The sequence below is a fragment of the Echiichthys vipera genome, assembly GCF_963691815.1.
Source record: "Echiichthys vipera genome assembly, chromosome: 19".
In the NCBI taxonomy this organism is placed as follows: domain Eukaryota; kingdom Metazoa; phylum Chordata; class Actinopteri; order Perciformes; family Trachinidae; genus Echiichthys; species Echiichthys vipera.
This window is the reverse complement of record NC_139844.1, coordinates 3,242,498-3,258,613: the sequence shown is the minus strand read 5'-3', so window position 1 is coordinate 3,258,613 and position 16,116 is coordinate 3,242,498. Positions and strand designations below refer to the sequence as shown.

The 16,116-nt window shown below is 42.5% G+C and overlaps 1 protein-coding gene across 1 annotated transcript in view; it reads left to right on the top strand.

The window, feature by feature from the left end:
* Positions 1-6,041: 6,041 nt before the first annotated feature.
* Positions 6,042-16,116, top strand: part of dse (dermatan sulfate epimerase) — a 38,031-nt gene continuing 27,956 nt past the window's right edge. The window contains exons 1-2 of the mRNA XM_083934492.1: positions 6,042-6,169; positions 9,404-9,875. Coding sequence (XP_083790618.1) covers positions 9,448-9,875 — 428 coding nt within the window. The 5' untranslated portion in view covers positions 6,042-6,169; positions 9,404-9,447. The remainder of the gene's footprint in view (positions 6,170-9,403; positions 9,876-16,116) is intronic.

Below are 16,116 nucleotides of genomic sequence, written 5' to 3'. Positions count from 1 at the left end.
AGAGTTTAGCGCAAAGCCATTGTTGTTTCAATGGCGCTAAACTAAACACTAACGAGGGAAACTGCTGTTTTTCCAGTCTTCCAGTGTAGGAGGCCCAGGTGCTGGGACATTCATCTGCATGTACTGACTGTGCTGCAGTGACACAGAGCCAGAAAATCCGGGAAAATCTGCACTTTCTCTTAAATTACCACCTAACACTAGCACGAGCTAGCTAACGTAAGCTGTCTGAACTGTAGATTTAATTTGAATAAAAAGCGCCAAGTGACTCCAGCCTTGGTCACAAATTAGCTAATTCTAAATTCATAAAACAACAATGGCATTTTTTTTTGTCTCAGCATTGTTTTAATTAAATAAGATACAAATGTAAATAAAACTAGTTTGGAGTTTTCTAAAAGTATTTTTGATGGCACCAGACTAGCTTCTTTGGTATCTCCTAGCTAGTTTGCCAGCCAGCTACTTTTAGCCTTTGTGCTAAGCCAGGCTAAACATCCCAGACCAATTTCTATGTTAACCACACACAGATGCTGCAGGTTTCAATCTTCCCATTTGACTCTGAATAAGACAAGAGGGATTCCCAAACGTCCTTTTAGATGACCATCATCTCACAGATGAAGAGACATTTTGACAGTAAGCAGCATTTAGCTGTAAACGCGTGTGCGTGTGCGTGTGCGTGTGCGTGTGCGTGTGCGTGTGTGTGTGTGTGTGTGTTACGCATACAGCTGTGGTAATTATACTTTTCTTTTCTCATCCTCATCTGACCTGGAAAATTTGACATGCACATTTGCCTTATGTTGGATTCATTTGTGGTCTTAAGTTCTTGAAACACACAGGGAAAGTTTAAGTCTGTGTTCAAGTGTTGAACTGTCAATTAAATAAAATGTTCTACAATTTTCTTACATAAGGTGTTGTCTTTTTTGAGTTATCTTAGATAACAAAGCTGTTCTGTACACACACTCAGTCTACAGTTTAAAGACAAAGCCAAGTCTAAGAAGACATTAGCCAGTTTACTCCCATTTATGACAACGGCTACTTGGTGTAAATGGGAAGAGAAGTAACACAGTATTTTTCCACCCTTGTGTCTCCAAAAGCAGCTCTGCAGCACAGGACATTGACCTGCTCTCCTATATTTCTTCAGGAAAAAGCAGAGCCAAAGGGCTGTCTCAGATTGGTCCCCTGTCAGGGTTCAGCTGTAGTTCCCAGCAACTACCATTCACCTTATGAATATGAATAACCCTGAATGCTTTCCCATTGACCTTTGACACTTGTCAAACCCCAGCATCAGTAACTTTTGTTTTTGTTGTAATTTGATGAGAAAAATCGACTACATATCTTAGACATGGACGAACCCCATTGGTTTCCATCCATCCATCCATCCATCCATCATCTTCAACCGCTTGTCCCTATCGGGGTCGTGGGGGCTGGAGCCGATCCTAGCTGACATCAGGCGTGAGGCAGGGTCCACCCTGGACAGGACGCCAGTCTATCACAGGGCACATAGAGAAAAACAGAGACAGACAACCATTCACTCACATTTACACTTGTGGGCAATTTAGAGTCATCAATGAACCTAACACCTGCATGTTTCTGGACAGTGGGAGGAAGCCAGAGAACCTGGAGAGAACCCACGCAGTCACGGGGAGAACATGCAAACTCCACCAGAACCCCTCTTGCTGTGAGACGACAGTGCTAACCACCACACCACCAACTCTGCAACAACAATGCCATTAACAATAACCTGAATAACCTACATTGTTACACCTGAAGTGTTACACCTGAAGTGTAACAATGTAACCAAATCTTGAGAACTTTATATGAAATTATAAAAGGTTCATAACACTTGCCAGACTGAACTAGAGACCATCTTTCAAAGGGCTCACACCAACTGTGACACCAATTCGGGCCAGGGGCATAAATCAGAGGAACAATGGCCCCACTTTCTCTGCCTTCATTTGGATTTCAACTGCCAAACCTGTAGAGCTTTGTGACTGCATCTTGCACGGTTGCAACGCTATCACAGTGACAAAATCTGTCCACAGAGAGACATCTAAACACCTGGCAAAATACTCAGCACACAGGTAAGCATATTGGAGTTGAGCGTGCTGATAAGTTATCACTTAACGTTTTAGGATTGTGGCTCCACTGAGAACCTTCTTAACCCAGCCAAAAGACTATATCTAGTATAAGGAAAAATGCCACATTTGTTCTGAGGAGGGTGGGGCTCAGAGGTACAGCAGGGTTTGATTTGATTTCACTTTAATAATCCCCAGGGGGAAATTAATTTGCCACCAAGCCACCACACACACGACAACATACATCAACAGGGCAGTTGATGCTTAAGACAAGGCACAGGACAACACACACTACAATAACAACAAATAAATAGGTTAGCACCAGACTTGGCACTGAAAGGACACAAATATACACAGCAATACCACCAGCATATGTGAATCAACCAACATCATGAATCCCTACAACAGCATAAGACACATAAAAATCAAACATCCATTGTTAAAGAGTCTGATTGCTGTGGGATCAAAGGACCTCATAAATCTCCCAGTGGAGCATCTTTGGCTCCTCCCACTCTTAGTGAAGATGTGCAAGGGGGGAGGGGGGTCGTCCCTTGACAAAACTCCTCATCTTCCTCATCACCCTCTTATAAAGTTTCCTCCACAGAACAGATCAGTCTAGACTGGGCCTCCTTGAAGGGAACTCTGCTGTTCTCCTTCCAGTTTAGTTTATAATCTAAGTCTGTATATGAAGAAGCTACCTCTACTGGCTGTCCTCTAATAAGAACAGGGGCTACCTCCATTTTTTCCCTTTTAAAATCAAATATTAACCCCGTAGTTTTATCTATATTGAGGACAGTGTGATCACGCCCTAGTGACAAGAGGGACTACTGTGTCTGCAGTCAGAAGTATGCAGTGTTTAATCACTGGTTCTCAAACACAAGCTCTCTGTGGTGCTACTTGTACTTAAGCTTTCTCTGTTGGTACTTTAAGGAATCTCCAAAATAAAAAAAGGAAACATTACTTACTAAATGAATATAACACTAAGAAAATACTAAAACGTTTAAGATCTGTGAAATGTCATTTAAAATAAGTTTGTAATTTCCTGTCATATTCTGGTTTCAGTATCAGCCTGCTGCGTAGTCCTGTTCATGAGTTAGGAAAAGGTTTGAAAACTCTGACATGTCAGTTCTGATGCTGCCCTTCCATACAGCGTGGATGTGGCTGGAGACAGTCAACAATAACTGATCCTCTGATGAGGAAGAAACCTTCCTGTCTGGAGCTGAATAGTGTATTTGAACACTGGTCTCTGATGAGTGTGTGTGTGTGTGTGTGTGTGTGTGTGTGGCCTGATGTGTAAAAGTGCTTATGAGTGATCAGAAGACTAGAAAGATGCTATCTAATGCAAGTCCATATACCATTCTTATTGGTCCACAGACTACAGGCTCACTTTGAGCTAACAGTATATAACAGCACGACTTTGAACATTTGGGAGGATTTTCTTATACTGCATATGTGTACATAACTGTGATATTCCACTTATTATGAGTTCATAGATACCAAATACTTGACTGTGCTCTTTGTAGTTTCAGAGATATAGCCTTTTTCTATGTGTTTTCCTAAAATATAAAGGATTACATAGACAAAACCGAAGTCCCATGAGTCCAAAGGCTGAATATAGCATGTTAATAAAAACGTTTCAGCTGAATGGTTTGACTCATTTTGAAATATATTCATATTTGTGCCCAGGCCAGAGAACACTTCCACCAAGGGTCATTAGTGGCAATTGGCAATTTCAGCTACACAAATAGGTAAATGATGTGCTACAAGGTGGACAGGAGAAGTGACACCAGTGCTGCCATGTTTTGGGCCTCAGAGGCTCATTCAAGACCCTTTTTTCCTGAAGTACACCTTGCTGCTATTTTAGAAGCTGCACAGTTAGAAACTGCCTAAAACAAACTGCATGCTTTGTTTTCTGTGTAGGGACTCTTGTCATGCTGCTGCAGAGGTTTGCTGTTATTTTCAGCAGGATTAGTGGTTAAAAAGGACGTTTTGAATGCCTTCACCGTACTGCCCCGAGCTAATCACTGTTAGCCACATCCGGCTGTTAGCGCCTCAACCGGATTTCTCCGTTAATAGTTGTTACACCAAAAAAACCTCTCGATTGCTTATATGATGAATGTAAGTGCTGAAAAAGACCATGGGATGATTTTGTTACATCCCAAATTACACTTTAACTTATTAGGATTATAAAACAACAACACAAAGGTCTGCTGCTAGACCTCATTCATCTATGGATCGACCAGAAAACGATTTGACTTTCAACATCGACAAAGGCAGCACAGATAGCTTCACTTCTTCCCTTCTTACCTTTCACAATAAAAGCTCCAGACACACACTACGTAGGTAACTGTTTACCAGAAGGAACTCAAATTCATTCAGAGCATTTCTCTAAAAGGAAACTCGATTAAATATGTGACAGACTTCTCCTGCTTCAGCTCCCTGTCTGTGTTCAGAAATCACAGTAGGAGATGCTTTTATTTTGTCTCCTGGCCAGAGTCTCTGGAGCTGACCTCCGTCACTGCCCTCCGCAGCAGGAACAGGACAGGACTCCTCCTGAGCTGCTGTGAATGTTCAGACCTTTTAGCACATTTGCATCTCTGCTGGTGTGACTAGTGCTGCTGTCATTCAGTCTTTTACCACTCTTAGGGCGTACTCACACTGTCCATCTGTACCGTGCCCCGTGCTTTAGGGTACTTGTCCCCCCCTCCCTCTCCGCCCAGGCCCGTTGTACTCACACTACCCGGGCCTCGGCGAATGCTTTTTGCTGCCTATACGTCATCACGCCGTAACACGTCACACGCATAGATTGACGCTTTGTTTACAAATCTTTCCATAGACCTCTGAGTTTTTGTGCGTCTTGTCGACTGTTTTTGAATATTTTCATCGACCAAATCTGCAGTGAACAATCCACCTCCTCACACCAACGTGAACCTTTCACCGCCATTGTTTTAAATGTCCGTGGGTGGTCTGTCCTTCTTTTTTCTATGTCCCAACAGGCGCACATAAAATGACGTCAGAACCGCCGTAGGCCTCGTGCTCGTGCTCGTACACGTGCACACGCTTGTGCTCGTACATGTGCAAACGTGCTTTACAAAAGCCCACCTCTCCCAAGCGGGCCGTGACCGGCAAGCTGGCCACAGCTAGAAGCGGTACAGTTGCACTCACACTGGTCAAACGGACTTAAGCCATGAAACATGTTTGGGCACGGTACGGATGGACAGTGTGAGTGCGCCCTCAGACAGCTACCGGAAATTTAAGGTGGAGTGTTTTCTTTCATGTTAGTTCATGAGATGAGGTCCTGAATTAATAGAGCCACTTTAAATGTCAAAAATGACAACAAACTATTTGCTTTCATCATCTTTCTTGAAAGACATTAATAATGGTCGGATCTTGAAGTTCCTCAAAAAAAGGGTAGGCTATGACTGTCACCCAGATTATTCAAACTGTGACTATTCGTTTTTTCTCACTTGAAGAAAAAGGTGCTGGAGTGCTTCGGCAGGAATACACCCTGGTTAAGTTAATTACCTGCTGTTCAAATGAGTTATACTAATGAAAGGGATATTTATTTAAACCCAGGACTGTGAGCATCCCTCTATTGCAGCAATAACTACCCTAAAATGGGTTCATGAGGAGGAATTCGGACAAGAGTAAAAAGTGTGACAACCAACCCCAGTCTCCCCTACAAACTGGAGCTGAGAGCCAAGTCTACTGTATATGGTAATGTGCAGTATTAGTGCCCGGGGATTACCGACGCAGTCTAAACGCTGGGCAGATAAAAGCGAGGAGCCGTGTGAAGAGCGTTTGTGTTCCGTACCTGTGAACGGAGCTGAGCGGGACTCAGACCGAGACTGAGCGGAGGGAGGGCTTCATTCATTAGGGCTCCTTTAAGCCTCTCTCCCCCGCTGCTGCCCCTCCTCACTCGCTAGCATGACGCTCCCTCCGCACTCACGTATTCTTTCCCTCCCCTCGGTAACTTTGTTTCGCCTCTAAAACCAACTTTTTAACCGTATCGATAATCGTTCTAAAAACCGCAGCTGTGATGGGAAGAGACGAGTGTTGTGACGGCGGGAACACGGAGCTGTGAGCCCCGCTTCTGACAGGTAAGAGAAGTCCCCGCTAACGGCTTCTCCCCTCACTCTTTTGTGGCCGACATGAACATTGGGATTATCAATAGCACCGATAACTGACATTACTGTACACTGCTCTCAGTGTTTGGGGGACAGGCTTTATGATAGTGGACTTTTTAAATCAAAGTGAAAGACTTGTAAACGAAAACTAAGCATAAAGTTTGACAAAGTAAATGTGTTCCCGTTGAAGCATCGATCTGAGAAGGCGGGGGGTTATTGGTATAATATGATCGGCTTCAGCCTACAGGTTTGGGTGTTTACACTGTGACCTGTGCTGTTTTCTTGTGTGGAACAATGCTGGGTGACAGATATTAATCTGTCATAACTATTCACTGTTGTGTCAACAGAACACATTCAAAGTAGGCTTAATAAGTCTGAACATGGAGATATGGTCGCAAGGCCTGAGGGAAGGTCTTTCTACAGTCACAACACAACCGCACTCCGTTTTATGTTTTGCTACTTATCTAATCTTTCCCTAATTAGTAAAAGAAGAATGAACTATTAATATCACAGAACAATGAGAACTCCATCAGCTCCGTAAAATGAGTCAAAGTAGCAGAAGGTGAGTAAAATCAGATCAGAAATACTTTAATAGTCCCCGGGGGAAATTATTTTTGTTACAAAACTCCAGATATACAAACAACAAACATTGTACCGACTAAACTTATATTAGGGCTAATTTTTTTTTTAGGGGGGGGTCCTGGCTAATTATTTTTTATGGGGGGGGGGGGGTTCCTGGTTTATTCTTTTATTAAGGGGGGGGGGGGGGGGGTCCTGGCCGATTCTTTTTTTTAGGGGGGGGGGGGGGTCCTGGCTGATTCTTTTTTTAGGGGGGTCCTGACTGATTCCTTTTTTTTAGGGGGGGTCCTGGTTGATTCCTTTTTAGGGCTGGGTGATACCATCCATCCAGCCATCCATCCACCAGACAACACTTATGTCAGAATAGCATATCTAAAACCGCAGATGATATCTAGTCTCATGTCACGTTAGCTGTTCAGTATGATAACTCATTGCAATTTTGTTTTACATCACACTATTTGTGTACATGTATGTAAATATAGAAAAATAATTTTTTTCTTTATAATTTCGCCTGAAACTGCTCAATGTTCACTTTGCACTAAAGTTCTTAATGAACTGAAAAAATACTATTGTCTTTGTTATTTGTCAAGTATTTAATTTACACAGGAGTATACAAAAATAGCATATGGTTATTTCATATGTGACTGAATTTATTGAACAGGTAAACAAGCTACACCTTAATATAAATTGTTATTGAGATAGAAGATTTTGGCCATATTGCCCTAGTTTGTTTAGATTCTCAATATACTTCAAAGTTATTAATGAAGAAAGTGAAGAAAATATAGATAAATTATGAACTAACTTTTGACACGTTTCTATATAGAAAAAAGTCACTTTGGTAATTAGAAAATATTGAAGTGTGACACTCAGCCCTATAAAGAACTTACTGTAGCACTTCACTGCTGTTATATTCCTGGCATTGTAGACTGAAACATTAGAGTGAATACAAAAATATGAAAATATGGGTTCAGATCCTCAGTATTTCTAAAACTCTAGCTACAGCCCTAACTGTAAGTACTCATTACAATGTTGTAAAGTGCCATGAGGCCCCTTAAAATCCCTTCTGAGATTAGCACAGACCTACTAACATATTGAATTTGGTGAAAAAGCCCAAAGCTGGTAGGTTTGAGATCAGTGTAATTCAGGCTCACAGGTGTCCTCAGTCAGAATAGATCCTTGGCTCCTGACACAGTTACAGCTTCAGTGTGATACTGTAGTCTGGAGTTGTCCACCGTCCTCATGTTAAATGTTGAATATGTAGAATCTTTATTAAAAGTTATATTTAATTTAAAAAAAGAATAGACCCATGGGGCGTTTTGAGGGGTACAGAAAGAAAGTATTGCTTTCCCATAAAAATAAAAAAAATTAGTCTGAATTAATATTTTTTGATGGGTTTGACGATGACTTTCTGTCCCGTTCTGTCTCCATTGTAGCAGCCAATAGTGGTGTCCATTGCTGGTTGCCAGGGTTGTCTGTGTGCGGCGGTGGTTCAACTGTGTATATGTCAGTTTACCCATCTCCATCTGCCTCACTGTCACTGCTGTGAAAGCTGCTGCTCTGCTCATGTTGAGTTGAGAGCTAGCTAATCAGTTACACAGCACTCAAAGAAAGACTTCAGTTGAAGACTGGCTAACGTTAAATGCTGTTAAAAAATAATTGATTAGTCCAAATTAGTGGTTACCCGGAATGATTCATCACTGACATGGAGCAGGCTGATCACTGACACACTCGACAACAAACCTGGCAACGAACTGGCAACCCGACTGCTGGAATTATTTTTTGTTGTTGTGACTTTAATCTTGAGACACTGGATGGTGGTGTTCTGCTCATTCTCCATATTCAACCTAAAGCCACAGAGTAATGTGAAGGTCAAATGTTAAAAGTAGGGCAACATTTGTATGTACCAATCTGAGCTTTACTTTTTTGTAACACAACACAAATAAACACACACCACGGCCAGCTCCCTGCATTCGAATGGACCTCAGTCTAGACGATGTTGAAATCACTACCAAAGGGTTTTTCCAGCAGGCCTTTGCCAAAAGCTCCTCTAAGGTCATGGAATTTACTCATATGTTCAGAGCAGAGACATTGGGCCAACTCTTGTCTTTCTTTGAAGCACAGCACTTTGGTTTAGAAGTTGTTTCAGTAGACTGGAGTAATGTTACTGTTGTATATGGACATTTATGTTACCTTCAGGCCTGCTTGTCTGGCCATCTGGGTGTGCATGGCCAGACTTGTCCGACAACACCAACTCAGAAACAATTAAAGAAGTGAATATTAGGTAATACAGTGTGCAGTGGTCTAAAATAACCTCTGTATGGGGGTATAATAAGTGAACATTTTATGGCAGAAGGGGATTATTGTATTCATGGGAAGTATAAAGAAATTAGAATTTGGGGTAAATGTAAACTATCTGTTACTAACTTACTGTTTCACCACCAATGACTCCTATATTATTGAACAGCAGTGTGACGAGTTCTTAACTGTTCCTCTGCAGTACTATGGAAAGCCTGCATCATCGGGACTACAGCTGTATCTAATTATTCAAGGAATGCAGGGCTTTTGTAAGAAAAGGCTGTGCAGAATATGGGCTGGCTTTCTCAAATCCTTCTCTTCCCCCCCTCTCAGCTGAGCTCTTTCGGCGATGCCACAGTCCCCTCTCTGATGAGACGATGAGAACCCACACCCGTGGGGCCCCCACAGTCTTCTTCATAAGTCTGCTGTGGCCCCTTCTCCCCCCGGCAGTGGTGGAGGCAGCGGAAGTGGACCCCAGCGGAGGAATCCCCTTCATGGGAGGCAACTACAATGGTCATCCCATGCTGTACTTCAGTCGGGGGGATGTGGAGGAACTACAGTTTGCAGCTGCAGGGACTCATCAGGACATGGCGAGGAGGATCCGCGAGGCTGGTGAAACCATGCTGGAGCATCCTGAGATGTACCTGCCCCCCTGGAGCCCCGCAGAGTTCAGCGCCCGCTGGAATGAGGTGTACGGAAACAACCTGGGTGTGCTGTCCATGTTCTGCGTGCTGTACCCGCACAGGGCTGGGGCCCTCGACCTGGCCAAGGACTACATGGAGAGGATGGCGGCTCAGCCTAGTTGGTAGATTTTCTGTCTTTTCATTATTTCATCCCTTCAATTTGACACAATGAGATCTGAGGTCTGTTTATTGTGACATTTTCTACAGAAGAATATGAGCCACATGTCCTTTAGCAGTGGCTGTTTTCTTTTTCCATTGACAAATCTGTTCAGAGTTAACCTTAAGGTCATACCTTATATCTTTTTCCACCCCCATGCATGTGCATCAACTGGGTATTAATGCTAAATCCTCTCCCTCAGAGGCTTTCTAGTCGGCTCCATCTCCAGAGTGTTCTCATGTTCCTCTGTGGGCAGAGCTCTGGTAGTGTATTGTGGTCTGATAAGTCTGTGCTCCATGAAATATATTTAGCAGCTGTTTGCAGAACATGAAAGGAAATTAAATGTTCAGATGTGAGCACAATAGCCCACGGCAGGGGCCTGGGCTGAGACTTCAGCTCAGGGTCCAGGTGAACAGACAGGGATTGACTCCACTCTGCTGTAATAGTTACTGTAAACCATGTTTCCCACACACCGTCCCAAATGTCGGGATTTTTGATTTATCCAGGGGTAAATCAAATGAATGAAATCGTCCAGTAATTGAAAAGAAAAAAAGCAAAGACTAAAGCTTTGTTCTCCTTTGATCCACTGGTTTACGGTATTGCTCTGATAGAATATTGAATGGGCCTAGGACTGCTGTAGTAATCTGATTAATCACTATTTGATTTAGAAAGAGTGCACAATGTAAGCACAAAATAGCTAAAATAATGAAAACGTTAAAGGTAGATATTGAAACTCAAGACAGGGCCTTAAAGTCATATTCCGGTTCTAAAATCGTCCCAGGCTCTTTTTAGTCAAATACACTCATCAAAGAAGCCATCGAGACAATTTTTTTCGTGCATGAACAACTAATGGAGAAATCTGGGACAGTCGCTAACAGTCAAATGGTGAAAGGTTTAGAAAAGTCCCACACAGCTTTCTCTGCAGCACCGAAACATTACACGAGAGATCAGGGGTCAGGGGTCAGGGGGCGTGTGTTAAGGAAGACGCACAGTGAGTGCAGGCACAGGTAAACACGACTAGCCTGCAACTTGAAGTGAAGAGGGACAGAATGGTTCGTGTTTGTATCTTTCCCGGCTGTGAAACAAAAATGAAAGGACGACTTAATAATTCCTTTGGTGTTATTTGGAGCAGTGCTAGTGGTTAAAAAAGACGTTTGAATGCGTTCAACTCACCGCGCCGAACTAATCTGTGTTAGCCGCATTTGACTGTTAGCGACTGTTAGCGACTGTCCCAGATTTCTTTGTTCTTTGCTGTTCGTGCATGAAAAAATTGTCTCAATGGCTTCTTTGTGTATTCCACCCCCCGCGTTAAAAAAATAGTGCAGTTAAAATCATTTTGCGTTAACGCGTGAGATGACAGCTGAAGAAAGACACAGGAACGTAGAGAGAAAGTGTTCTACCAAGCGATTCAGTGACTATAAGCAGCCACACTGCTACATTAGCATTAGCACTGCCATGAGAAGCGACTCACCTACCCAAAGAGGCTCCTAAGCTTCGCCATGTTGTGAAAGCCAGTCCCATATTTATCCTGGTGCGGGCCCTTTTCTGTTGGACTGCTTTTTAGCTGCAGACCGTGGTGACCGTGGAGCTCCTGAGCGCGCTGCCATTCTCGTGTTCCCGGTGCTGGCAATGCCACGACCTCTCAGCTGCCAGTCACGGTGACGTTTTACCTCTTTATATAGGGTGGTGTTAAGGAGGCGGGGCCCAGCGCCGGGCCGGCTTGTGTCATTACAAAGACAAATTCTGCATTTGCCCCACGGACACTACACTGTTTCAGATTTTCTTTGTAAGTTTAGTTATGGCTCCCCCCGACCTATCTTTTGCATATTTCTGCTTATTTTATGCTATTACTGCTACATTTGCCATAGTGCTCCTTTAAAATCAGGTATGAAGCAGGTTGATTTTGCCCGACCATCTAAAATAATTTATTTATTTATCTATTTATTTATTTATTTCCACATTTTTTTATTGAAAAAGTACAACAGTTGTACAGTTTGTCAATGCATCTGCCCTAAAGTGAAGAAACCGGAACAAGAAGAAAATAACCCAACATACAGTAAATCCCACCATCCCTCCCAAGAACCCATGTCAGACATCATTTCTTAAAATTCCCTCGGCATGTCCCTGATCAGGTTGGTGCAAATTTCCCTGTGTTTTATTATTCATATATTTTTTAAATGCAGACCTTATAGTCTGCTGTGTGTAATGTCATGAATAATGTATAGTCCCGGGGTGTAAGGAATAAACAGTATAGACGGTAGGACTGTAGTAATTTGGATATGGATGGATTTTGACTCTACCGTGTATCCGGCAGAGCAGCTCTGACGTAACCACACAATATGTGCAGGTCAGGAATATGAATATTTACTGACCCTTTGAGTAGAAGCCTATGTGAAAAAGTAATTCACGGCTGTAGTGGTCGATGTTGACTGCTGTCTTCTCTGTCATCTCAGCGCAACTGTCTCAGCGCGTCAAATACTGCTGCACTAGGAGACTTGCTCACTAAATTGGTTAGGTTATCGGATAAATGTAGTGGAGTAAAAAGAAGAATATTTTCCACTGAATTGTAGTGAAGTAGAAGTATAAAGTGACGTAAATAACAAGAGCCTCAAACTTTTACTTAAAGATAGAAGAAGCTCAATATACCGGGATATAATACCATTACCGTCTATGCTTAAAATTATACCGTGATATAGATTTTAGACCGTACTGTACAGCTCTAATATGGTCAGTGGAAATCCGTGTTTTTAATCAGGCTCAGGCCCAAAACTGCTGCTATGGTTCAGGCTTGGACAGAAACTGTGGGTTCATGTCGGGTCAGACCTGATTTTCTGGGCCTGATCATACCTCTAGTGCATATGCCCAAATAAAGTTACGATTGATTATAGATCCTGTGGCACAGATTGCAATGTTAACAAGAAATAACATTATGTGTCTAGATTTATTGTATTCCTTACAACACCTCAAATGGAGCCTGGCATTGCCAGAATCATTTGCAAATGTGTATTAAACTGGAACCTCGCAGTGAAAAGACGAAGCGCTGAGCGAAGGGCGGTGCATGGTCTGTTTTGAAACCGTAAAAAAAAAAATGCTGACCTGGCCACAAACTTTCTCCAAGCTTATCAGTACACAAAAATGTATTTCTTAAAACATTTTATAATAATAGGCAATACAGCAACAGAATCTTGATTCATATTTGATTAGTGTTGCCAAGTTTGACAGTTTGATCGGAGTGCCTTGAACTTGGTAAGTTGTGCTGGATGGAGAACGCAGGTTACATTAGTAACTATGACACTCCTGTCAGTTATTGTCTTTAACCCACCTCAAGGGTTTGGATTGGCTTCTCCAGGATCTGGCTGTAATTCTGTCTGAATGAGAGAGGGGCCAGACATACCTGATCACAGATATACAATAAGATTCTGTAGGAACCAGAGCAAACAAACATCACTGCAATACTTCATACCGTGAGAAGTACAATGAACAATCAGCTGAATTCATTCATTCAGCCCACGTTCCAGCAATCCTCAGGCTTTTCAGTCAGCCACGGCTGAACATCATGAAGGCATCAGCCATCAACAGTGCTTCCTTAGTTCCCTAACAATTTGATTTAGTTCAGTGAACATTAGTTCTGCCTGCAAGTGCAAAGTGACTGAGAAGTGGATTACAGCCATTCTCTACTTCCTAGATCCCCACAGCTTTTATTCTTTGACAAAAGCTGACGGTATAATTAGAACTGTAGTTTCTAGGGATGGGCATGAGTAGTTTATTCCAAGATCGAGGGATCACATCAATTCCTTGAGGGCCAATCAAGTACTCGTTTTTCCAAATCTATTTTCAGAACCCAACACATCATCCTGCAGGAATAATGATGCACAGCAGTACAGCCTTCCCAACACCTAAAGCTTATTCTCAATCACAACAGTCAAAGTTCCCCTTTAAGGATTTACTTTTCACAACCACAACTTCAAAACATTGCTTCCTCAAATGTAATTAAATCCTCGTTCCCATTCTGTTAATGATCAGTCCCACCGTGAAGAACAGGCGCTCCGTTGGCCCAGAGGTGGCAGGGATCAGCAGGTGCTGTTTTAACACAACAGCCTTTTTTTTTCTCCCGGTGTCTGTTGGACTTCCACCACTCCAGTGGGTCTTTCTGAGGACCAATGCATGGCTCACTGAAACAAGCTCCTAGCTCGTTGGTATTTTCAAGCTAGTCCTCCCTGAAGAGCGTGTCCAGTGCCTCTGTGCTTGTGATGTTGCGACCCCGAGCATCACTTCTTTCCCCCTCCATGTCATCTGGGCCTTGCACAGTAACCCGTCATGTAGGTCACACAACTTCTCTCAGATGGTCTCTGGTCAAACGCAGAAGTAACAGGTGCTGCACACACACACACAAAAAAAACGTGAGTGCCGTTGTTTATCAAGCGAGTTAATTTGAAACGAGGACGACTCAAGGGATCGATCACTCACGTCCATCCCTAGTAGTTTCACTTTCACAGTGCTGTGTCAGGCTGTATGTGTGTGTGTGTGTGTGTGTGTGTGTGTGTGTGTGTGCAGCCCTATTTTGGAGGTATACAAAATGCTCCACGCTACAGATTTAAGTCCCTTTTTTGGCAGATCTAAGGCTGGAATGTCAGTTCCAACACTTTGGCTGAGTGACTGACAACTCTCACATCGCAAAGGAGATTTCACTGCACGCACGAACAACATGATTCACAAGATTTGTTTTTACAGGGCAACAATGCAGGAATCAACATGATAGATATAGTTTCTAAAATTCTTACTGTTATGAAACTGACATTATGTAACTGCAGTTATGGCAAAATCCAGACATCCCTAATACCAGACCACATTTAATGAACTTTTCAATGTATCTGGAGTTACAGATGGATGGAAATGTTTTGTCTGTTTCTATAGTTAAGGGTTTAAGATTTGATCATGTTTGCATCATTTATTTTTCAGTAATTGTTGCTCCAGCAGCGTATTAAATCCTCTTCACTTTGCTGCATGGCTGGAGTGTTGCCTCCAGCCATTGAACAGGTGGAAGGGGGATTAGATGGTGTGGAATTAATGCAATTTGCAGGACATTTTTCACAATCTCAGTATGTGTGCCACAGTGCAGAAACGAGAAGCCACTGAACATGTGTTTCCACATCTTAAGAACACACTGTGAGTTTTCTCCTTGGTTGCACTTTTATTATGGTCAGTGAACCTCTGAAGGCTTGCACAGAGTGGCTCCAGGAATCAGTCAGCTGTGGTATTCATGACCTTCAATTATGTCTCCGACAACTCCAGGAACCATGCTCCGACAGGGAGCTTCTACTTTGTGGCGTTCCGGTGGCTGCTGCTTCTTTTTTCTTTTTACACAGTCTGTGCAAACTTACAGAAGTGAGATTGTGTGTGCTTTGGCATAATTCAATATACAGTTCAACTATGACTTGGCATCCATTTTATTATATTCTTCCCTTTTGCCATATGGGAAAATTGCAACATAAAGAAGCAATCCTTTGGGTTTTCACTGCATGACCAGACAAGAAAGGATTTTTAAATACACCTCAACTGCCACTTAACATTTAAAGAGGCCCATTTATGCTTTTTGGGGTTTTCCCTGTCCTTTAGTATGTTATATAGTTTGTTTGTGCATGTAAAGGGTGTTCCAAGTAAAAAAAAACAATATTCCACAGAAAACAGAGTTTTCTCTATGGTTGTGTCTCCATCAGACGTCACTTCTCTTTACCTGCCTGAAACACTTCGATAGCATTTTTGTGTTTACTTCCGTGAATACAGTGTGTCATTCAGTAACAGGGTACATGGCTGTCCCCTCCTGCTAGTTAGGTACGCCCTCAAACAGACCAGTGCGGACCTGCGCAGAGACTAGCGGTTAGCCACCAGGGCCTGTCAGCTACCTGCCCTGTTGTTGTCGAAAGGAACCAACAGAAAAGTTATGTAATCCATCATCAGAGGAGCTGGAGACCAAGTGGATTAACTTTATTTTTAAGGATTTTGTTATTTGGATTTTCATTCACGGCTGTCTGTCAAGCGCTATCCGCCTAGAATGAAAGGGTTTATTACCGTCACAGTGCACTTTAAGATAATATTTAGTCCAAAAATGTACTGGGTAAATGTATTTTACAGTTCACTTTTATTGAAGGCCTACATTAAGCAAAAAAAATAAAAATATTCTGAAAATGTGCTATATTGTGAGATAT